The sequence below is a fragment of the Barbus barbus genome (genome assembly GCF_936440315.1).
Source record: "Barbus barbus genome assembly, chromosome: 7".
Taxonomy (NCBI): Eukaryota; Metazoa; Chordata; class Actinopteri; order Cypriniformes; family Cyprinidae; genus Barbus; species Barbus barbus.
The window spans coordinates 32,957,642-32,983,111 of NC_136735.1; the positions used below are offsets into that span (position 1 = coordinate 32,957,642).

At 35.8% G+C, this 25,470-nt stretch overlaps 1 protein-coding gene and 1 pseudogene across 3 annotated transcripts; one reads left to right on the forward strand and one right to left on the reverse strand.

Annotated features, from left to right (window-relative positions):
- Nucleotide 1: 1 nt before the first annotated feature.
- LOC306873011 (sodium/mannose cotransporter SLC5A10-like) lies at nucleotides 2–23,413 on the reverse strand (annotated as a pseudogene). The gene is made up of 15 exons: nucleotides 23,303–23,413; nucleotides 22,939–23,010; nucleotides 21,466–21,570; nucleotides 20,491–20,550; nucleotides 20,166–20,270; nucleotides 18,952–19,043; nucleotides 16,722–16,802; nucleotides 15,552–15,757; nucleotides 13,093–13,228; nucleotides 5,837–5,944; nucleotides 5,550–5,700; nucleotides 4,873–5,041; nucleotides 2,347–2,562; nucleotides 1,003–1,093; nucleotides 2–198 (listed from the first exon to the last, which is right to left on the reverse strand). The product of its transcript is annotated as a sodium/mannose cotransporter SLC5A10-like (transcript).
- On the forward strand, nucleotides 6,779–15,919 carry LOC306873010 (protein FAM83G-like). Of its 2 annotated transcripts, none has more exons than XM_079421999.1 (5): nucleotides 6,779–7,937; nucleotides 9,420–9,587; nucleotides 9,695–9,819; nucleotides 10,450–11,677; nucleotides 13,387–15,919. In XM_079421999.1, the coding sequence occupies exons 1-5, from the start codon at nucleotides 7,476–7,478 to the stop codon at nucleotides 13,465–13,467; spliced, it is 2,064 nt and encodes a 687-aa protein (XP_079278125.1). In that variant the 5' UTR covers nucleotides 6,779–7,475; the 3' UTR covers nucleotides 13,468–15,919. The 2 variants fall into 2 exon arrangements, with proteins under 2 accessions (XP_079278125.1, XP_079278126.1); XM_079422000.1 differs by having other exon boundaries at nucleotides 6,785–7,937; nucleotides 13,055–15,913.
- Nucleotides 23,414–25,470: the final 2,057 nt, after the last annotated feature.

Sequence of the window (25,470 nt, forward strand, 5' to 3'; positions counted from 1 at the left end):
GTTATGCATAGTACGCATAGAGGAATATGTTGACACACATGAGAATGATGGCATTGACACAACAGAAACGAAACCAGAAGGGATCTTCTCTGATGCCGGGAATCACAGGAGGTGGCGTCCCGGTTGCAAATCGTCCCGGACGAGGGCTACAGAACCCAGCGGTGCGCACACACTTACCCCTGTGCACAGACTCACAACCTACACAAAAATGGTGATTGTGAAATTAACTGGCAAGGGAGCTCTACAGTGATGATAGTATTGAATGGTAATGCCATGGTGCTTTGTTATATACTGAATGATTGCATGTTCATAAACTATGGGATTTACATGGTTTTCTAAGGGATTTACAAGGTTTTCTTGAAGGAACACCAAAGTATTATCATGACTTATTATACACAAAAGGCTTTATAGCTGAATTAAATGACATATTGCATGATTGCATTCTGATTTCATTTTTTTTTTCAATGTTGTGTTTGATAAAATAATACACTGTATGCAGTAAGCTTTCATTCAAAACCAAGAAAATGACTTGGTATTTTTCTCAGCTCCTTGTGTGTGTTCTCACGCATATAAGACACTTTTGTTTTGTCAACTCATACACATATGTAGAACAGCACCACACCCTGATGAATAGGCCACAACAATCCTCATGAGATCTATCATGCAGTAAACTCCTCACACACCTCCGTTCTGTATTAGGAAGCTGGATTAATGTGTGTATAGTTTTGACAACTTGTGAAGTCCAAAATGTCCTCACTATTCAAAAAATATCCTGACTAATATAGTGAAACCTGTTGACTGACTAGTCCTTACTAGTTTATGATTATGAGGCTTGCTGTATAAATAAGCCAAATCATGTTTCTAATCTAGTGTTATATTTAGGGCTGAAGTCCTGCTTAGGTGATAGAAAATATCACTAAACCTAATTTAAAAACAATGGAAGTCTATAAAATGACGTCAATAATATCATAAAACAAATGTGTGTGTGTGTGTGTTCCATACCGTCTGTCCTGCGGCTGAGTGTAGTTACTTTCTGTAGAGGTATTTCTCTCTCGGTGCTGTTATGTAGAGTCCACCAGGTAAGATTATGTGTCTGAAACAAAATCATACACAAGTCACTCGAGACATGATATAAGTATGCATATATGTACTACTGGGTTTTATTAAATTTAGTAAATCAATTCTTAAAATTTCAAACAAATTCTGAAGGAAGGGACTGATTAAAAATTCTATGAGTAGAATTCTAAGAGTATAGTATAGTGTAGTATAGTATACTGGGGAACCATAAATACTGTAGAGGCTAGGCTATCTTTGAAATGACATACTACTATACTATTTTTATTGTTTCTGCAGTATATAGGTAATGCACGGGATTTTTTCTGTATATTTAATTCTGTAGCCTGTAATGCAATGCACCTGACTGAACCTTCCATTTACAGTCAAACAAATGAAGTGAAATTAATATTAGCAATGATTTAAGCTCTTTTCTTTACTTGTTATACTTGATCAGACTGTCAAGAGTTGAGACATTTTTAAACAAAACTGTAGTAAAATAACCAGTTTTGTATCTCTTCTGGGAAGTAAATTGCAGAATTAAACATACTTGCAATTAGGTCATGTGGCAACAGTGAAGCATTTTGCAAAACTGTTTGACATTCTGCCTTAAGTACATTACTATTTAAAAGTCTGATGTCAGTAAGGTTTAACGGAAAGAAATAAACACTATATTTAGCAAGGATGCATTAAATTAATAAAAAGTGACAGTAAAGACATTTATGATGTTTCAAAAGATTTCTATTTCAAATAAATGCTGCTCTTTTAAACAATATTATTTATTTACAATAGAAACCAGCTTCCACAAAAATATTAGGCAGCTCAACTGTTTTTAACTTTGATAATAAGAAATGTTTCTTGAGCATTTTAGTATGATTTATGAAATGTAATATAATATATGAAATGATAGTGTATGTGTATGTATGTATGATATACATACATACATATGTGTATATGTGTGTGTGTGTGTGTATGTGTATATGTATATGTATGTGCGAAACAAAATATATTAGAAGAAAGTTATTTTCAATTGTAACAATATTTCATAACATTACAATCTTCGGTGTATTTTAGGTCAAATAATGCAGCCTTGGTTAAGGGACTCCTTACAAAAACATTTGAAAAAATCTTACTGACTGCAAACGTTTGAAAGGTAGAAAACGCCATTCTGAACAAAGTCAAAGTCTAAAAGTCAGACAAGGAGCTACAAGTATTATAAATGTTTCTTAAATATTTGTTAGAAATTCTTCTTTTTTAAAATCTATGAAAACATTTTCTAAGAGAGGCTATTACCTGTTCGTCAGTGGGTGGAGGGTTCAGTAGACTGATCACCACTACAACAAAAGCAGTCAGGGCACAGAGTATGATGGCAAAGTGCAGGTAGTGTACACTCCTCAAGACAGAGGGAGCAGGGTCAAAAACACCACAGCGGGGGGGAGGAAACGCAAACTCTAGAACCATCCGTGTCAATCCCACCGCTAGACCCACCATCAGGCCCCAGAATGCTCCCTGCATACACAATATCAAAAAAAAGGAAGCCTTCTTCAGGAAACCTCTTAGCATTTGCATTTATGAATTTTGGCAGACACTTTTATCCAAAACTTGCATTGCATTTAAGATATATATTTTATCAGTTTCTTGAGAATTGAACCCATGACCTAGGCATTGCTAGCTACACGCGCTACTGTTAGAGCTACAGGAAGACTTAGCATTTTCTGGTGCTCTACATACCAACAGGTGTGTTCTTTTACTCGGTGTGTTATAAGAGCGTGGGAGACTGTTAAACTATTTTTTTTTTTTTTTACATTTCAGGTATCTTGCGAGGATGCACTGAATGATCTCTGAGCCGAGATTCCTGACATGACAGGCTCTTATTTGCTTATTTAATGTACTTAAGGGTGGAGCGAGCTGTGAAGGTCCCATGACAAACACATGAATTCCTGTGAAGCATGTCATATTTCAGTGATATTTATTCAAGTGTTTTGCCAAAAATGTGTTGCGTGTAAAGACAGTAGATATGAACTATTAAACTGAATTTTGTTCTATTTTGTGTCACTGACTCACACAGATGCACTTACACAAATACGTTCACTGTAACGATTTATTTCTTACCCTATGAATGTCACCTGGCCACTTTTAGTTTCTTTAGGCAGGCTTCTTTTTTTTCGGGGGAACATTAGCTTTCGCAATAACATGGCCTAACCGTAAACCAATGTTAAAGTTCTCCACTTACTGCCTTTTTTTCCCCAGAGCAATTATACTTATCTGAGATCTCACAAACTAAAATGGGTATTTCCTTTTTGCTATGGGGGACGGAGGATAACACTGTACTAAATGACCCTTCAGGGTAAAAGAACGGGAATTTTGAATTCCCACCCTCCCAGTTTTAAAGCTCTTAAATGTTTAGTTCAACAGGTTTTTATTCTTTTTAAACTGCCTGTTTCTTTTTAAACAGCTAATCTTTTGCTAAGTTACAGCCGATGTGAGCAGATACGGTCACTCTAATGCAGTCAATGAGAAAACTGCAGTTTTGTTCTTTGCTCAAAGTAAAACATCCAAGATAATCAGCCTGGTACACCACAAGCCTTCTGAAATGTTCATTCTAAGCATATTTTAGGGGGATTTCACAGAACTGAACGAATCACATGGCCTTTTTTATTTTTTTTTTGCACTCTCACACAATGTTTCTCCTGTTCTAAGAATATATCTTGTTTATTCCCAGCAAAGATCTCAAAGAAACATTTCACATTGGCATCATCTATCCATTTATCTATCTATTTTACATATTCTTTTCACTATAACATTATTAGGGCTGGGCGATAATTCGATAACGATAATTATCGCGATATAATTTTCCTCGTTAAAATGTGGTATACTCACTTTGAATTTTATTACAGGAGTAATGGTATATAATTATAGTGTATGTATTTGTGATTAAGCTATAGTATGTGTGCATTTATACATAATGCTTTTAGACTACTGTTTTTCATACAAATAGGCTAACCTACCTAAAAACCATATAGTTATATTTTTACCATAGTATTGAGGTGCTATATGTGTGGTTTTAATTGCGTTTATCATGATATTATTTTTAATATTATCAGGCAACCCAAACTTGTTTCTTGATTTGAAACAATATCACTTATTAGAACATGCAGAAACTAAGAAATATATATATATTTTTTTTAATTTAGATATTTATTTTAAGGAAAATTAGAAAATGGAGCAAAATTCTGGCTTTAAACTTGAAAGAAATAAAGATTTGACATTTATCGTGATAATTATCAATATCGACTGATATGAAAAAAATGGTGATAATTTTTTTGGCCATATCACCCGGCCCTAACTATACTTATTAACAGGATAGAAGATCACTGTCACATGCAACTGGAAAGATTTTACTGAATGAAAAAATAAAATGCCGCTTATACATGGGTGTGACTTATCAATGTCCCGTTTGTGTTCAGTTTCAAAAACACAATATATAATGACTCAGCAACACCAATAAAATGGCTTATATTAAGGTGCTATATTAAGATGTGACCTACTTTCTGTACAATAAAAGTATCTATCTTATCAATCACTTCCAAGTGAAAGTTACGCTCTCTTTTGCTGTCATTCAGACATGTACTCACTCTTGTGTGTTTTAACAGACAAATACACACACCCTCACTATTGTGCTACAATAAAATAGGCCGACATTCCTTCTTCATGAGAGAGAAGTGGTTTCCTTGAATGCATTTGAGTGTTTAATTTTGGTATGTCAATATGTACATAGTCTAAGTGAGGCCTCAGACAGTGTTTATGTGTGTGCATTACCGCCTCATTAGTTCTTTTCCAGAAAATAGCCATTACAAAAATGGCTGTTACAGGAGGGGCTAGATAGCTGGTTACTGACTGGATGTAAACATACAGCTGACCGCTGTTAGCGCTCTGAAGAATCGGGATCCAAACCACGCTAATCACCACCAAAATAACAGTCATAATCCTGGGAAAACATATGGACATACATTTTATGATCATCTTCAGTTTCAACCACAGTTCTTAATACGGACAATGAAAGTCATTATGTTAATGATATTAAAGTTAAGTTCTAATACAAAATCTAAATCGTATTGAACCCTATTAGTAATATTTGCTGATTAATTTCTATTAATCATTATTATTCGGCTATTAGTCTTCTTCCATTGTCTAGTTCCGTGAATAAGTATTTGTGGTATGAATAAGTATTTGGTTATTTCCATTTAAATGGAGCTCAACCCAATGACAGGGCATAAATATGAGCTAATCTAAATGATTAATTTATGTCTAGCTCATACTGCATTTTTGAGGCTATGAATCATCTCTACATACTTTCATGTAATTGCTTTTGAATAAAAAACATGATGTTGGATCTTAGATAACAAATAACCTTTATGCATTACATAATGATTAATGATTTGAAATAGGAGACACAATTCCGTGCATGAAATGCAAACAAACACAGTCATCAACACCTGCCAACCAGCAGCAGCTCCTTTTCACTAGCACCTCTTCGATACTTCTTCCAGATGTCCATGGTGAAGAGGGTGCTACTGCTGTTAAAGATGGAGGTCAGTGATGACATTAAAGCGGCCATCATTACAGCTATCATTAAGCCCCTGAGGCCTGGAACACACACGTGTACAATCATTGCATGATTTATGCTAAAAAGACCATGACATTGACTACGCATCTGGTAAAGTACATGTTAACAATTCAAACATATACACAATTTGAAAAAACAAAAACTGATCCTCATTACTGTTGGGCATGAGCTCGATGACCAGTTTTGGAAAAGCAATGTTGGAAAAGCCCACCTCTGCATCACACACCTTTACACACTCTTCAGGGTCCACACAAGCCACTGTGTCTAAGGGGTACAATGACGTAGTTTATATATATATATATATATATATATATATATATATATATATACACATACACACACAGTAGGGGCCAAAATTGTTAGAACACTAGTATTTTCAGTCAGTTATTTCTACCTTTTTGTCTATCTTTCGCTTTAGTGTGTCAGTAGGAAATATCAGTTTATATTTCCAAACATTAATTTTGCCATTAATTGTAATAATCCAGTGAGATTTGTGTTTGCACAAGGAGTGTGACAACAGCCAGTGCTCCACACAGAGATCATCATCCAGTCTGTCTGGAATAACATGAAGGAACAGAACAAACAGAGACAGATCTGAGACGTCTCCAAGACGCTTCAAGAAGGCCTGTTTATTTATCTGCATGTTATATGATCATTAACCATCAGAAAATCATTTGCGAATCCCTGGCCTAATTAATAATAAATAAATACATAAATAAACTGATAAGTGACAGTTATAAAACAAATCATTCATGAAAATGGAAATAGTAACATACAAATCCTATATCAAACTATTAAATGTATCAAACAGAAGCTTTAGTCGTCTTAATTTAGTCGTCTTAAAAACCATTGCTAGAAGAAAAAAAAAGCACATTAAAGCAAATGCATTCAAAATAAAGTTCTTGTGGCAGCTTCCATGCGTGACAACTATCCCCAGGAGTCAATTTAAGTGTCTGCCTATACTTATACAAAGTCAGGGGAGGAAATAGGAAGTGTTTGTTTCACTTTCTTTGGTTTCCAGCAACTTTTTTCTTCCCGGATACCCCGCCCAAACCCGCGTCATCGGCGCTCATGCCACCAGACATCCAGCCTCTTCCTCCTTCCAGCTCCACAGAAGTAGGGCAAAGTAACACAAAAGCCCCACAGGACTTTACTGGGCAACAATCTCAGGATATTGTTTATAACGGGAGACGTGGAAGAAACTTGCAACACTCTGGTGAACAATCCGGAAGCTTGTTTTTCTCGTCGGCGTCGGAGGTTTCCAGGGTTCGTGCTTTTGTGGAAGACCCTAAACTCGGATCCAGTCGGTTTGATTGCAGTCAGTCAGCGTGTGTGTGTGTGTGCCCCTCCCGGTCAGGTGACTGAGGTGTGTCTAATCACTAGAGCCTGTGGAGATGCTTTGTTCTAGTCTACCTGTTGGTAACTGAAAGATGATCTCCGGCTCAGCGGTCAGCTGCGTCCTGTACTGAACTAGGACTCTGCTCGGGGAGACATGATCAAATAACATATGAGGCATTGTTTATAACTTTAAGAAACAATATCGCCTTTATTTTTATGAAAAAACGAGCTTTTGTGCGTAATTTATCGCTGAGCCGCTTTATTCGAAAAGAAAAAAAACTAGGCTACTTTATCTCACTTTACCATGGAAACCCTTTACCTCGATCGCAAAAGGGGGTTTCTAGTAGTTAACCAACTTTACTAAGAGTTTTTATACTTTTCTGGGATTACAGTGAGACTTAAATAATACGAGAAGAAATAAGAGTCGGCTTTAATTCGGTTTGTGTGTGGAAACGCTATGGCTCTTTCTCAGGTCCAGTGTCTTGATGACAATCATGTGAACTGGCGTCTGAATGAATCCAAACCGGAGTTTTTTTACAGCGAGGATCAGCGGCTCGCGCTTGAAGCGCTTATTACTAAAGGACGCGACGCGTTTGACGCCTATGTGAAAGAGCACGAGCTGCGTCCTTTCCTGTCGGAATCCGAACTCGAGCAGCTGCGTCGGAGCATCGAAGATTATAAACCCGGTTCTGAGCATCAAAAACCAGATGGTACAACAGATGGAGAGGACGGTGCGGTTTCATTGCAGTATTGGCCGGACCGCTCTGATACCTCCATACCGAATCTGGACCTCGGATGGCCAGACTGTAATTCTTACCGCGGAGTGACGCGCGTCAATGTGTTCGCGCAACCTCCAGTGGACGGACAGACGACGCATATAAAAGAGGTTGTGAGAAAGGCCATCGCACAAGCACAGAAGGTGGGTGAACTAGAGAAACTTGAATAGCACGTTTATATGGTCAGTCAGCCACAGAAACACTGTCCACTCTCAAAAAGAACCGTTCTTACCCGCCTCTTTATGTAGCCTGGGCTATTCTGTGACTTTCACAAGGACGTTTTTTGAGAAGTATGGTGCAAAATCGTGAACGCAACCCAGTTTTCCTTTTTCTTTTAGTGCAATTAGGCAAATATCAACTATTTTAACCACAAGAGATTTGGTTTCATATTTTTGGTATGTAAAACTATACTAAATTGTTAAATAATGACAGCATTCACTTGCACGCTGAAGCAGCCGTCGCTTGCTATGGTTACATCAGGTGAAAGCGATTTCTGTTCGCAGATCCCGACTAAAGGCCAATTCACACCGCACAGACAAACTCCAACAAACTACTTTTTTTTCACCCGACTGAACATGCTTATAGATATAGAGTTGGTCGGTGTCTTTTGGTGCAGTGTGAACATGAGTTATTTTTCATAAGGTTCTAAATCCAGCAGCCAACTTGTTTGTTCGAGTTTGTCTGTGCGGTGTGAATTGGCCTTAACTTGTAGTCTAGTGTCTTGTGGTTACAGAAACCATGCATATCTTTGTTTGAAACGTTCATGGAAAATATTTCTGAACTTATGGAAAATTAACATTAATTTCTTGATGTTTCATCATAATAGTTTCTTCAGAACAGCTTATAAGTGCAATGGACAATAATAAAGTTTAATTGTGGACCTCAAAAAGTTCTCCTTTCACTGTAAAATATTTTTTGGTCAAAAGTGTTAAACTATTTTATGTTGCTAAGTCATAACCATGGCTTGGCTCTTTAATATGTGTTAGTCTTTAGTAAGCTAAATACTCATCTTACATTACATAAAGTTATAATTTTAATAGTAATAATCAATGACAACATCAGTGGGGTGTTATGGCTCTTAGCAAAAGAGCTGCTATGCTTATGTTTGTCAACACGCACTATTCAAAACAACTCTTCTGCTATAAGCTGATTAATTTTTAAAATGATAACCTGGAATTGTTAGGAAATAATTGAGTTCAGCAGAAAATGAACTAAACATGTTAAATGTCCAAATATCCATCACGTTTCACAATGGTACTAGTTTCCAACTGACTCATTTGTCTTGTTAGAACTTGAATCCAGCAGTTCGGCCTGTGACACATACCAGCCGAAATTCCCTTCCTCCCCCTCTCTCTTTAAGACACACACACTCAAATACTCAATCAAAGAGATTGCTTTTTCTAAAGACATTTCACACAATGAGAGCTTATAAAGAGATATCGGTCTTAATAGGTGTAGTACAACAGATTAAGGGTGTGTAGGAGTTGTTTTGTGTCATCATGCTGTCTTCTTAATAAAGGGAACATATTCCATACTTAAAATAGAATTGGAATTGGAATATGACCTTTTTGTGTATAATCATATGTACACCGAGAAATAATACAAAACCATTTGTGTTTTTGCAGATGATTGCTGTGGTAATGGATGTTTTCACAGACGTTGACATTTTCAAGGATCTAATAGAGGCTGGATTTAAAAAGAAAGTAGCTATATACATTATTATAGATTTTGCAGCTATACAGCCCTTCCTAAATATGTGTGAGAGAGCCAAAATGCACAGGGGACACCTCAATGTGAGTAGAAGACACATGCATTAATGTCTGTTTTGTAGACTTTTATTAAAATGAGAAAATATGCAGTTTGTGTGTGTCAGTGTATGAATAACAATTTGTGTTTGTAGCATCTTCGGGTGCGATGCATCGGTGGTGCCGAATTCTTTACACGCTCCGCTCAGAAGGTGCATGGCTCTTTGAGTCAGAAATTCATGTTTGTGGATGGAGACCGTGCTGTGTCCGGCTCATACAGGTTTGTTTTGTGTGCTTAAATGTGTAAATGTACATATACATGAATTTTTTGTCTTTTTAAAATACAAGCCAGTCACACTAGACTGTAAGGAAGCTTATTAACTTAAAAACTGTCTGCCTTGTAAATTGCAAGTTCAATTTGGTATGGGTAAGAGAATCTCAAGAACCATAAACCAAACTTGAAGCAGGAACAGTCTTAACTAAACTAGAAACATCACTTATTTCACCCAGACATCTGATAGAGAACATGGGAAAACATTCAATTCACAATGGCAAATTAAAAGATGATAATTTACAAGGGTGTAACATGGTAACAAAACAATCAAACTATAAGCTGAATAAAAAAAAAAGATTAGTCAAACAATAATCAAATCACAAGACAGACCTAATAAACCAATCATATGGCATGAAATGTCAGAATACCAAAAGAAAAGGGAAGTGTGAACATACAAAAAAAGCTGGGTGAGTGAGCTATTGTCACACAACTGAAAAACATGCCATCACCTCAACAGTGGTGGTAACACACTCTAAGATGTTTTGGTTTGCTAGTTTAAATGACAATTTATGTGATTGTGCTGTGCATGTTGTTTGTTTATTCTCTTTTCTGACTTAAGGCATCTTTATGTTTCAGTTTTACATGGACAGCTTCTCGTTTCGACCGCAACATCATTACAGTCCTGACGGGACAGGCTGTTGAAACTTTTGACAAGCAGTTCCGCGAACTATACCTGAACTCTCGTGGGGTCAGTCTAATCAAGATCCCATTGGCGGACCCTCCGGAGCCTGACCCTGCCCCAATTGCTGTTCCTCCCCCTGTTCCTGTAACTGTTGCAAGAAAACTAATTAACCCCAAATATGCATTGCTTAATATAGATTCAGCAAGCAAAGCCTCTTCAGACAAGGCTAGTGCCAAGAATAGTAACTGCAAACATCCTATGGTCCAGATTCTCAAACCTCAACGGGAGTTGATAGAAAAACCGAAACAGCACCCAGGACTTGTAGGTCTGCAAAAGGCAGATCTCATACCCTACTTGCCCACCTGGCCTGAGCCAGACCCACCCAGTGATGTTATTGGGTTTATTAATATCCGTGATACAAGCAAGCCAACGCGGGTGCATTTAATGCGCTCGCAAATGTTCGAAACATCTCAAGCAATACGTTTTAAAGACCCTTTCACTGGCCCACCTGAGGAGCCGTTACCAGATAAGGCAAGTCCTCGTTCTAAAACAACACAATTGTCTAAAACAGTTACTGTAGATGCAAATGTTCAATCGAGCACCCAAACTCAGCCAGAGACTGAGTCTAGCAATGCCCATCAAGATACACCAGCCAATTCATCCCATTTGCCAAGCTCTCCGATCCAGCAAGAAGAACCCCAACCCAACCCTCCTCGACAAGAGAAGCAGTCCAACCCTGAACCAACAGAAGTCAAACAGGCTTTAGAAATGCCTGTGCCCAAGCCACGCACCCTTCAGTTGGTGGTGAATAGACCGGAGGCCTCTGGAGATGCAGAGGTCACTTTAGTCAGAAGGGACGAAAACCAGACAAACTATGCAAACATGGACACCTGTGACAACGATGCTGACAGCACCGCTGTTATCTGTGCACAATCATTAAAGGATAAAGATGACAATTCCACAATGTCAGATGAATACTATGAATGTACTGACTCTGACAGTAGTGAAAAACTCCCTAACGGAAGGTTAACAGGTTCTGGTCGTGTTGGAGACCACAGCCCTGATGCGCTTAACATGATGGCCCGTTTCTCTCAATCCATGCTGGACTTGCGATCGGATGATGTCGAAAAAAACACTGCTGAGAAAAATCTACTGAACATGCAGAACAGAGATAAAACAAAGGTAGGTTGGATTTTTAATTGGTGTGACTGAATGTGAAAGTGCTTTTTTTCAGATTGGGTTTTTCACTCCACCAGTCTATAAACCTGGGAGTGTCTCAAGTAGATGAAAAGAAGCCAGGCGTGTGTGTTATGGAACGCACAAGGGCGTGCCGTAGTGTGTTCCCGGACTCAGTTGACATTTACAGCACGCCTGAGCCTGTATAAGTGCTAAAACACATGCATGGGGGTAGTGGGGGAGAAGGGGAAAATGTAAATGAAGCTTCGTATCAGACGAGAATTTGAAGATAGCATTTTATTAGGGTTTGTCAGATCCTCGTTTTGGTGGGATTTCCCAATGGAAAAAGTAATCGACATGTGGCTCTGACTAAATTGTTTGAAGTGAAGGAAACGTTTGTTTAGGAATAAACAATATATCAGCTATAAGTCAATGTATCTACATGCATGTGTTGGCCATTATCGGATATTTAATTGTGCTTTCTAAATTATTACAAATTACAAAATGTGCAGATGTTACAAATTTAGCATACAGTTAATTTTAACATACAGTATAAATGTATTCTAGAGTTAACTTGCCTAAATTTGTAGCATATAAAATGTAGTTTTAAATATTTTAATTTTCATTTATTTAAATAGAAAATTGTTTAATATCAATTATTCATTGTTTATCAGTGAAACGGTGTTGGACAGAATTTTAATACTGGATATTTAAAATCCAAACTTTTATTGCATAGTTCTTACAATCCCACTTTATATTAGGTGGCCTTAACTACTAAATACTTACATAAAAAAATAAGTACATGTACTTATTGTGTTCATATTGTAATGCAAAACACTTAAGGTCAGGGACAGGTTTGGTGGTATGAGTAGGGTTAAAGATGGGTGTAAGGGATGGGTCAACAGTGTAATTATAAAAGTAATTAAAGATGTAATTACATGCATGTATTTTTTGAAATATAAGTACAATGTAAAGGCATGTATGTATACAATAAGTGCATTGTATCAAAGGATTAATCTAAATGTAAGTACATAAGGCCACCTAATATAAAGTGGGACCGTTCTTACAAATCTTTACCTATAATGCCACCGTTAATCTTGTCTCATGCTATTTCCATTATGTCTAATGTTTGAAAATGCTTCTGTTTAGTATGATGTGTAGTATTAATATTTATTTGGGTGTAATACCCTGCTTAAGGTTGTAGCTGGTTTTTGTGTATTTGCTGATGTAGTGTAGTTCATTTTGGATCTGCAACAAACCAGCTACCATTTACCAAAAAACAGCTTGACTACTTTAAGATGGTATGACCCAATTATCTATAGGTATAGGCTTAAAAGGTGACAAAGCTTGCACAAAAGATGACATAGCACTGAATTTTTGCAGCACTAGCGGATACAGCAGCTGGAGCGTGTGTGTAGTACCTGGGTAGAGTGCCCTGCTGATCATTCCAGGTAGGATGATGAAGATCATGGGAAGCATCTTGAGATAGCTGGCAAAGATCGATGCTCCTTTGGCATGACTCAGATTCTTGGCTGACAGAGACCTCTGCACGATTACCGGCCAAGATACAGATCAACCAACGTTACTTTTTGTTTTCTGAGTTCATCAAATTCATCAGAACAGTTTATATTTTGTTGAATCATTTGAAGTCATGCCTGAAGGGTTTTTTTTTTTTTATCCTTTTTCTTTCTCATATACACCTTCCTCCCTTTCAGCTTTACCAGATGGTTTCCAGATCACCTGTTCGCGACATTTATGGCCGGGCCAAAGTGGTGATTGCTAAACCTGGAGTTTAACATAGACCCCCTAAAAGCAGCGGTCATGTGATCGGGGGCCACAGGTACTGGCAGGGGAAGGCGTATGCTGACCTCCCCTCAAATGGATCAGGCCAGCAAAATCTAAACCGCTCAGGTCGGTCCCCTAGAAGACAAAGCCACGCCTATACGATAGAAGGACTGCGAACCAGCCAAACACACGCTCAGCGGCTCATACACTCTCAATCACTCTCTCCCACTCATCGGGCTTCTCAAACAAAGTCTCCGTCTCCTCGTAGACGGGTTGAGACTCGTATGCCATTAGGAATCTCTTTATCTAAACTCGCCAGCTACAAACACCTCAGGGGGAAGGTTCCAGTGAACATGTCTGGTTTTGCTTTGGGGGATAAATTGTTGACACAGAGACACAAGGAAAATTAACTGATTTATGGTGGCTTTCTTTCAAAAAATTATCAACTTTGTATTGAGTACAAAGGCATGAATGTGCAATGATGTAGCCACCAGTCTCCACTGATAAAGACTTTTTAACTGGAGTTCAACTGGATCTTTAAACTGGACCGTGGCAAGCAAAACTCGTTACAAGCAGCCTGACTCTTTATTGATGTGCCTTTGTGTAATCTGGACTAGTGCAAAAAATTTGGTGGTGGATTTGTGACCATGGTGATGGCGATTTCACATTCACCCCTGTTGTTGACTAATTATTGTCTCAGCTTGTGGGAAAAGGACGTTGAAAAGGTTAAGGTACAGTACAAACTGACAGAGAGTTCATTTTAAAGTCTGCATTTGTCCATGGTTTTATCCGAGGAGATCAAACTGTCTCAAGGCCTGTTCACACCAAGATGAATGATTGTTGTAATTAAACATTTTTATGTGAATCGCTTCAGACTGATACAAACGTTTGCATGTTGTCAGTGTGACAGATTCTTTTTTTATGGAGAGGCGTTCTAATCTCTTTTCCATTGCATTGCGGAAAAAAAAGACTGGTCAACCAAGATTAGTGCTTTTAGTCACATGCCCAGAGGTGCTGCTGTTATATAGAATTAGTACTTTGTGGTACTCTCAAGCAGAATATTTTGAATAGAAACAGTGAAAAAAGCTGGGTATTTCAGTTTTTCCATAAGCGCCACCTACTGACAGAAAGTGAATTTGTATTTTGATTCAGCCTGTCTATAGTTTTTTTTTTTAGTTTTTTTTTTGAGAAAGTCAGACCACACTTTTGTGCCGATCATTATTGGTGTGAACCAGCCTTCAGAATTAGCCTTTGAGTTTGAGTCAAGACCAAACCCTCCCAAGATCCAGACCAAGACCTGGACCTAAACTCAGACCAAGACCTAGCTATTTTAACAAACTGAAACTTACGCAGAAAAACACTGAATTTATTGCAGCACTGAGCCACTTTGTGCAGTGTTGAATTGACTGTGGTCATGACTGAGACCCTTAGCCAAGATCCAGACCAAGTTTTGAGCTTCCAACCAGAAGACCCAAGTCATCAGACCCAGACCAATCCCACATTAATTGGGTTTTGAGGGGACTCCAACTCAGACAGTATTTCCAGGAATTTAATAATGTTCTCCTTTGGTAATTATTTGTTTTGTTTAATGCCTGCTAATGAGGTTTGGAAATACATGCTTTAAAAAAAAAAATTAAGATGTGCACTGTACATTATAGAAGGAAAGTGTTACAATTTTTTTCTATAATTTTCCCACTCTGATGCTAGTCTGCACACAATGATTTTCACAGTTTCTGTGAGAATATACTTGAATAATTTGGAGATGGTTTATTGGCGCAGGACTCAATATAGATTTTAGTTGACTCAAATCATTTGCATCGAATTGCAAGGGTCTACCCTGAATTAGGTCTAATTGTGGAAAGATATTCAGACTTGGTAGATCGTTTTTCTAAAAGGTCTTTACCCCTGTCTCTAAAACTGCAGTTTTTGTTGTGTCAAGTGATATGTTAAATATCTTCTAGCAGAGTGCAACTCGTAATGCAAAGTACATTTGCAACACTGTCCTTTATGCAAAGCTTTTTTACATTGTGTTGTGAAAACCAGGGTAGCCTTGTTATCCATTTTTGAGAGTAAGTGTGTGTGTGTTGAAGCATACCTGATCGGTGCACCAGTACCATGTTGCAAGAATGGTCAATCCCAGTGTCATGCCTGGCCAGGGTAGATCTCCATGCACAGGGTCTCTGAAAAGGTGCATGGCATCAGGCCTGGGCAAGTGACATGTCGTGTTTGGGATGATCTTAGATGGCACAGCTTTCAAATACACGCTCTCCAGGTTACTGTAGCATCCAATCTTATTGAATGCTGTAACATGTACATAAATACATATCAGCTAAATCTACTACTTTATGGGTAATGTGTAGAGGTTTAGCATTATTTGTTTTTGTAGTAGCATCAAAATGACTTGGCGTCAAAACGGAATGTAAATTTTGAATTGATTCCAATTAAAATATTTAAATTTCTTTAACTTGTTTAGACTTTTGCATTTCTCATATTTGTTTTCTTGTATCTGTGTACATTTTTTATTTAATTTTAGGTTCTTTAGCAACTTGGAGAAAGTCATCTCTAAAGGTTTAAGACATTAATGGGTATTTTTCCCAATTTCCACACCTCCATAGCATTTTTTATAATGTGTTTTAATGTGTGCTAACCGGATGTGGTTTAAACCTCTCTCTTTGACTTTTATTTTTCTGGTCATGTTACAGGATATTTTCTTTGTTGCCTGATTTCTATTTCTGTGACAGCCACAGTGAAATCTGGTCCTAATTATACCAAATATGCTGTTATTTTTGCCTGTTTTAACTTTCTTTTGTGGAAAGACAAATTCCAGATGATGAATTCCAAGACAAAAGGTTTGACCCTAATGTGCATAACACCATGAGAATGCTTTTAAAGCTTGTTCACATTGAATATTCAAAATGTAATGCATTTATGCAAGAAAAAAAATTATTTGTGTATATTTAATTTGTTTTAGATTACCTGTCAAATAATTTTTTTCTTAAGATTTTTTTTTATTTTATCGTTTTGCCTATATCGGCAGACTACCAGAGATATGTCAAGGTAAGATTTAGGATTTCTTGAAATGCAGTGAATGAATGAATGTATGTAAACCACATAACCTGGAAAATGTGCCTGCCAAACACTTTCTCTTACAGCTGCCATCTTTTTCCAGAAGTGCCACTTTCGCGATGTACTTACTTCCTAAGTGACAGTTGGCATGAGATCACTGCCACAGGAGAATAAAAGAAGAAGCCTGAGATTGACTGACCTGTAATGGTTAGGATGACTGCTCCAATGATCATGATGAAGGTCTGAAGAGTGTCGGTGTAGATAACAGCAGCCAAGCCACCTGGTGAAACAGAGGACTAAGCGGGTATTGCTCACTTCTCTCATGATGGTTTAATGTGATATGAGTCAACAGGGTCAAGTCTGAATCAGCACTTGTAGACAGAGGAGTGAATACAGTGACAGCAGTGCTTCGGATTAAAGTAATCATGCAATTATGCTGGAATGTATCATGTACCTGATGGTAGATGAACAAATTCAGAGTTACAGGATTAGTTTCGAATTGACAAAACCAAACCACTCCAATCTGGCTTTGTTGGTACCATGATGCTGATCATCAACTTTCTTTGTCAACTCAGGCTTTGATCCTGAGTTTGTGGAGCACGTGCACATGAATGTGAGACATCACTGCCGAACAGCCAATCACATGCCTTGGTTAAAGGTTAAAGGTGTTGCTAAAGGGTAAAGAATATGAGGAATTTAAATGCATTTACAATGAAAAAAATTACTTGTTCACGAAAGAGGACAAATCAAATAAATTATTTTGCTTTATCAGTGCAGTCACAAGTGAAACTTAAGTTGGTTTATATAGTTGGAAATATCCAGCCATAGAGACTCAAATGTAAGGTCACATAGTAATTTTTAAAGCATTATCTGTTGATTCTACAGCTTATTTATATTACACAATATCTGTACTGTATATATTAACATTAATTTAAAATAAATGATTTATAATAAGTTAAACTAAAATTGCTAATTGATAATATAAATCATATAAAATAACTACATAATTATCATTAAAGCCAGACATTTAATTTGGAGTAAGACAAACTGGGGGAGTGACTTTTTTTTGTGTCAGACATGTCACTTTGCTCACATCTGATTGGTCCAATTTCAGTTTGAGATCTCTAACTCAGAACATAACCTGCCCCGGTGCAGGTTAGCCGTGGAGTGCAAGTTACTATGACAATGAACGCAGCTAAAAGCAAAGCCACTTTCATGGTACCTAAAACCCAGGATTGGTGCAAACTAAACTGAAATTTACCTGGCTAGCCAGCTAATCCGGCTTCATGGTACAGGCTTCATAATTACTACTGCAGAAATGAACTGATGCTGAACCACTGGGCTTCAGTGAGAAAGTTTAAACAAGTAATCATTTAGTAGCAGCTTTTATCCAAACAACTGGTCAACACGGGACTACTCAAACCCAGGTTAAGCAGTTCGCTCGAGGACTCTTCTATTTTAGAATTTACACTATCCACAACTCCAACGAGGAACATTCCTGTTTCAAGCCTTGAGCTTTAACCATTACGCCATCCCATCCAGTTATACAGCATTACAGAGCAAAAGGAAGACCGCAATTGATTATTGCATCTGCTTGCTTGGCTGTAAATCTGTGCGCAACACGGTGAGACATCAAAAGCTGTGCTTTGTCACGCTACACTGCTGCTTGTTTACCGCAAATACTAATTATAAAACCACTCACTACTGAAAAATGTAGTGGTACCACTTTACAAGTATCATGAGCACTTATTAATCTAGTTTATTGTTAAGTTACAAATATACTATTGTTCATTGTTAATACAATGCATTAGTATATGTGGAAGTCAACATTAGCCTAAATCAACAAATGCTCTAATAAGCATACCTGCTTATTGTTTTAATATGCCTAATGCATATATAGACCCTGCCGTTTAAAAGTTTTTAAAAAATTTTTTAAAATAAACTAAAAAGAAGAATACTTCCATTTATCAAGGATGCAAGGATTCAGTTTATCAAAGATGAGAGTAAAGACATTCACAACTGTCAGTTTCAAACAAATGCTGTTCTTCTTATCAACTTACTATACATTAACTTTACTGAAAAAAGTATATCTGTTTTCACACAAATATTAAGCAGCACAAATGTTGCCAACATTGATAATAATGAGAAATATCTCATGAGCACGAGGATCATGTGACAATGAATACTGGAGTAAAGATGTTGAAAAATCAGCTTTGCAATCAGAAGAATAAAGGACACTTTAAAATATAGTAAAATAGAAAAAACTGTTATTTTAAATTGTAATAATATTCCACAAAAAGACTGTTTAATCTGTTTTGATCAAAACAATGCAGGACTGGTAAGCATAAAAACAACAAAAACATTAATAAAACTTATGAACCTCAAACTTTTGAACCGTATATACAAAATACATACATGCACATACAAACCTGCAATAGTGTAGAGGGCAGTGACCACCAACATGAGCTCAGTGGAGAGGTAGAGATCCCAGCCCAAACAAAGCTCCAGAGTACAGATCTGTCTGTGAACGATACAGAATTTTGAGATCAGGTTGCTTACTTTGTCGCCAATTTGTGTTTGTCCTAAAATGACTTGGAGAACAGAATAGTTAAGAGTACAGTATATAGAGCCATTAAATGAATGTTGCAATATAGCTTTAGATCAGTTGGTCTTGGAAGAATTTATTAAGAAATATTTGAGGTCTGACTTTTAATTCTAGACTTTGCTATCTTGTCAAATCTAAGAAAATCTTTAAGAAAATCTGAGAAGTAGGAGACTTAAGCAAAGGGCTTAACGTGCTGTCTATGATAACCAGTTAAAATATCAACAAGATCTCATTTATTATCTTTTTTTCCCCAATGGGAAGTGTTAAAATATTTTTTTTTTCAGTTATTTTCTTGGGTATTTGCATACACTGCTATTCTAAAGTTTGTAGTCAGCAATATTTATATATATATTTATGTATACATGTGTGTACACACAAATTGAATGACTTTTTTTTTGTCTTAATGTATTTTAAAATGTTATTTATTCCCATGGTGGCAGTATTTTCTGATTTGCTGCTCAAAAAACATTTCGTATTATTATCATTGTTGAACACAGTTTAAAAAAGAGCAACATGATACATTTTTTAAAGGATTGTTTGATTAATAGAAAGTTCAAAAGAACAACATTTATTTAAAAATAGAACATTATAAATCTTCTTGCTGAATTAGTATGAATTTCTTAAAAATATCATACTGAGCCCAAACTTTTATATGGTAGTTTTACCACTTATAACATCTAACACTTTTATGACAAATAATGTTTTTATTTTGTTTGTTTTTTTTTTTTTTATGTTCCACAGTTTAATACCTAGCATTATGGGTTTGTTAGTAAGCCAGCAAGGGAGCATGAGCATTTGCGTGTAAGTGTTTTTGTGTGTCTGCAGTGAAAAACAGATGTTGAAACACAACTAAACTACATTCTCTTTCACTTCACATTCCTTAGGTACAGAAACATGCCAGCGCAGCAATACAGGTCTCAATAAATGAAGCCTTTGTAGATTAATGCTTGACTTTTAGCTTTGTGGGAATATATGTGAATGAAATGGCAAAAAAAAAACTGTATGAAACATTATGAATGTATGTGTTTTCGTGCTCACTGAGATCTTGGTAAACACAGACAGCATCAGACTGAGAGCTGACAAGTACATGCGAATTCGCTCTCCTCCAAACCGCCGACCCAGATACTCTGGCATTGTGACAATCTGTGAGAGAGAGACAGGAAGTGCAGAGAGAATGGCACGAACTAAGGAAATTAATAGGCAAATCTGGGAAAGTAGCACATGTGGTGAGAAAGAAAGAGACTGTGAGTCTATGGTGCATGTGGCGGCGTTAAACATAAGTTCTCAATTATTAATTCACAGATTAAATAGCTCACTTGGCTCTTCGGTGTAAGAAGTGGTTTGGTGCATGTCTAAAACTCACCCCAGAAGACACATAAACTGGGACAAAGATCCAGGCAAGAGCCAACAGGACATACGTTGCCTAACAGAGAGGGAAAGTATATTACTGCACTGCAGAAAATCTGTTTGTTTTTCAGTGAAGCACATTTAAACAAGATCAGTTCACCTAAGAAGCAAATCTGCATGAGATAATATGTTTGCTTTGAAATATGGAAGCAAACATAGTATCTTTCTTTATACTTGCACTTGTTTGCGCCTCAGTGTGCAAATAGTCTCTACAATTAGTCATGAAAAAAAACTTTATTTTTTTATTTTAAATTTGTGTCTCTGCCACTAATAATGGCAGAGAACATAACAATGAAGGAGAACGTCAAAATAGATGGGAATTATTGCACAAATGTTTTTTCAGTGTCAGATTTTGGCAAATTGCATTGAAACCAATGTGTGAAATGAATGTCATCCAAGCACTTACCGACAAATTTAAGTGTGCAAATACTTTTTAGTTCTAGTGTATCATAAATATAAATATGTGTAAATAATTTCCACCTACTTTAACTTAAAAAGTTCAGTTGCTGCCTTAAATTATTTTGGAAGTCATTTCAACTTGAATTATCTTAAACTTGAATATTTTTTTTATTATTTAATTGTTAAAGTTATTTTTTAACTTCACTTACATTTAAAACTAATATATATCTATATATTTAGACAAGTAAAAAAAAAAATATTCTGACAAATGACAGACTAGACAAAAGACTGACAGAAAGGACCAACAGTCTAGACAAAAATTTAAGAATAGGATGCTCAGCACCCATAATTCCAGAAGCTGGTCCTTTTTCTCCCCCTAGTGCTGATCGAATATAGGTGCATTTACATGAAGTTTGATTAGTGTTTGAAATAATGCCCAATAGCAAATTGTGACTAATACATTTTTTGTACTTGTTCAAAATAAATGCAAGAAGGAAATTGGGAAAGAGGTATTTAAAATGATGTCACTCACATTCCACTCAAATCCAGCCACAGCAATCCCCCCCGCTGCTCCTGTCCCAGCCAGACCGATGAACAATCCTGAACCCTCACTGCTGGCAAACACAGATGCACCAATCTGCATCCATTCATGCCACATAGTACAGTTCTCTACATAAAACAACTAGATTAACAACAGACAGCATCAGACTTCATTTCTGTAGGCTAGTTGACATGACACATCAGGCAGTGCCTGGAGTGTGTCATGCATGCTAAACTAATCAACATTGTTTTAATTCTTGTATAATTATTTAACATGTCTAATATGTATAATAATTATATACAGGCCTAAATTTGTATGACCTCATTTTAATTGAGATACTACATGGAGTTTTAATCCTATACATTTTTTTTTGTCATTCTGCATGACTAATTAAAGGAATTGCAAAAGAGGAAAAATTATTGGTGTTGGAGAAAACGGTAAAAAAAAAAAAAAAAAAACACCTAAAATATATGTTTCCCTATATGTGTCTGAAAACCACTAGTTCCAAAAATTATTTTTTTTTTAAATTCTGAATTATACATAATAATATGCATAAAAAATAATTAACACTCATTTTAATGTCTTGTTATTTGGTCTGTCTATTGCATTAATTAGCGGCTCTCTATCTGTGCAAAATAATTTTGTTCAGCATGAGCTGAGATATTAAAGCCCATATTTTGCTTTAGTGGAAGCTGGAAATTTCTTTTGTAGAGTTCACTTGATAAATGTCACAAATTTGGTTAGTGATCTGATTTGATAAGTGCAAAATTTTCATAATGCATAATGTATTTGCTTTATTATAATTTTTTCAGTCTCTTTTGGTTGATTTATAGCTTTTACTTTCTGTGGTTTGATTTTTTGACCTCAACATATACATTTTGACCTAAAATCTGGATTTAGGAAATAAGTAGTTCATGTAGCCTACATGTTTTATCTACAGATTTACCTATTTAAAAAAAGAAGCTACATTTTACAAAATTATTCATACAACACTTGCCTTTGTAGTAGTTTATATTACTGCACTACCTAAAATGTACGTTTTTTTTTTTTTTTTTTTTTTTAGGTAGCTATTTGTTTGTAATAAAAGAAAACAAGCAGGTAAAAAAAACCAAAAAACTTTTCATTTCATTTCATTGTTTTTTTGTTTTTTGTTAAAAAATAAACTGATTATTTGTCATTTTATTTGTTCATTATTAGTCTGTTTTTAGGCTTTAACCATACTAAACCAAGGTCAATTGTATTATTATTATTATTATTTTTAAGTAGTTTTAAACATAAACAATAGCAGATAAAAAGATTATTACAAATAATCTGTTTATTTAAAAAGAAGATTAATAAAGGTAATTTCATCTGCTCATAATCAGGCTTTAATTATAGTAAAGTGAGGCAAAAATAGTAAAAACAAAACAAAAAACATTTAAAATATTTCTTTAGTTGGGTCAGTTTACAGTAATTATCACTTACAGGCCACCAAGCCATGTCTCTGCCAGCCAGAAAATATCCACTTAGTGTGTTTCTGCTCACTGTGCAAGATGACTGAAACACACACACACACACACACACACACACACACAGAACAATTTATGCAAAACTAAAATGGAGTTGTATTTCTCACCCTAACATCACAGATAATGTTAGAATAGTATTCTATTTTAAATAGTTTCTATTTCCACAGTTTACATCCACGTTTTTACAGAAAAATGAGATTTGTGTTTCAAATATATAAACACTGTGAGAACAGAAAATGATTAAACTATTATTTAAATAATAATTATTATCTATGATTCATACAAACACACAATTATCAAAATACACTAATGCAGCTCACCCATATTCCAACAGCGACGTTCAGTAACAAATATGCTCCGATTACAATGATATCAGATACACTGAAAGACTGGGAAAGGGCGAAAAATTTAGTGGTAGAGTTAGCCGCCATGTCCTGCCTTCACACACACCACACACAGACTAAGACAAGGAGGACAGAAAGACACAAGGCGTTCCGTTCAGTCAGCTCTGTGTGTGAATTGATCATTAAACACATCAGTTTAATGAAGCAAACTTGCACCTACATGAGAACAACAAGGCAGGTGAAACAGATCCCTGCTGCTTGCTGTGGGTTGAGAGATGTACGCACACACCTGCACACAGACACAAACACTCATGACTACACACACGCATTCATACATACATGCTTAATCGAATAATCAGAGCATTTAGACGTGTGATCTAACTAACCTAATGTGACTGACAAAGTCTAAAAAACATCCCTAGACACACTTAACAAAGTTAATCATTTATTTAAACAGCAAGTGGTGCTACCCATTAACACATGCACTAACCATTAGCATCAATCTTACACATGGACATAATTATACTCACTAGCGATATCTTTAGTATTAACTGGGGTCACTGTTCACATCGGGCGCACTTTATTTTACAGTGTGGCAGGGGTGTTTGCAACCTAATTTCCTGGAAATACAACACTATTCACCCAAGATGAAGTTAATTATTGGAGTTAATTAATTTTAATGCATATCATGTTCTGCTGCTTATTCAGTAAGCTTTTTAGTTCATATTGAGAAATTTTGATGAATAAATAATGTCTTTGGCTGATTCTAGTATTGCTTTCCAGTATATTGTGCTATTTTGGACTTGGCAGTTTTAAATTATGATGGCATATATAATATTTTGTCTCCCATTTGAGTTAATTATTACTTTGATACTTATTTTGTTTATACGCTGGCACTGAAAAATGTAGGACATTTTTTTATATATATTTTGTAAGTCTCTTATGCTCACCTGCATTTATTTGGTCAAAAAATACAGTAAAAATAGTAATACTGTGAAATATTATTGTAATTTAAAATAACTGTTTGTTTTATTATTTGTTACCCTGGAGCACAAAACCAGTCTTAAGTCGCTGGGGTATATTTGTAGCAATAGCCAAAAATACATTGTATGGGTCAAAATTATTCATTTTTCTTTCATGCCAAAAATCATTAGGATATTAAATAAAGATCATGTTCCATGAAGATATTTTGTAAATGTCCTACTGTGAATATATCAAAACTTAATTTTTGATTAGTAATATGCATTGTTAAGAACTTGATTTGGACAATTTTAAAGGCGATTTTCTCAATATTTAGATTTTTTTTTTGCACCCTCAGATTTTCAAATAGTTGCATCTCGGCCTAATATTGTCCTATCATAACAAACCATACATCAATGGAAAGATTATTTATTCAGTATAAATTATTCATGTATAAATCTCGATTTCGGAAAATTGACCCTTATGCCTGGTTTTGTGGTCCAGGGTCACATTTTAATATATTTTAAAATATAATTTATTCCAGTGATGTAAAGCTGAATATTCAAAAGTCATTACGACACTGATTTGGTGCTCAAGAAGCACCTCTTATTATTAATATCTTTTGTGAAAACAATTTCAGACAGCTGAAAAGAATAGCATTTATCTTCAATAGAATTATTTTGTAACAATGTGAAAGTCTTTACAGACACTTTTGGTCAATTTGATAATTTGATGCATCCTTGATGAATTTCTTTCATTTCTTTCAAAAAAAAAAAGCACCTTTTGCTAAAGGTGATTATTATGGTATTAGAAAACAAACAGTGAAGTTTGTGACAGTGAATTTTAAAGAAGAAAGACTGAAATTGTATTTTCTTGAGCTTGTTATGCATTTATGCATAATCTTTGTACTATAGTGATGAGAATCTACAAATATTATTAATATTAAAATGGCAAAAAATAATATCTAATAATAATAAAATAATATTAATAAAATAATAATAATAATAAATGGTTTTTGGGTGCATTACGGTACATTGCACTGAAAATAGAAGAGATCCCTTACTGTATCTCAGTCCTTTTCCTGGATATTTACCTTCGAAAGAGTTCAGTTCCAGCGCAGTCAACACACCTGCTGAATTTGTTGGTTCAGTTGTGTTTAATTAGAGTTGGAGCTAATCTCTGCA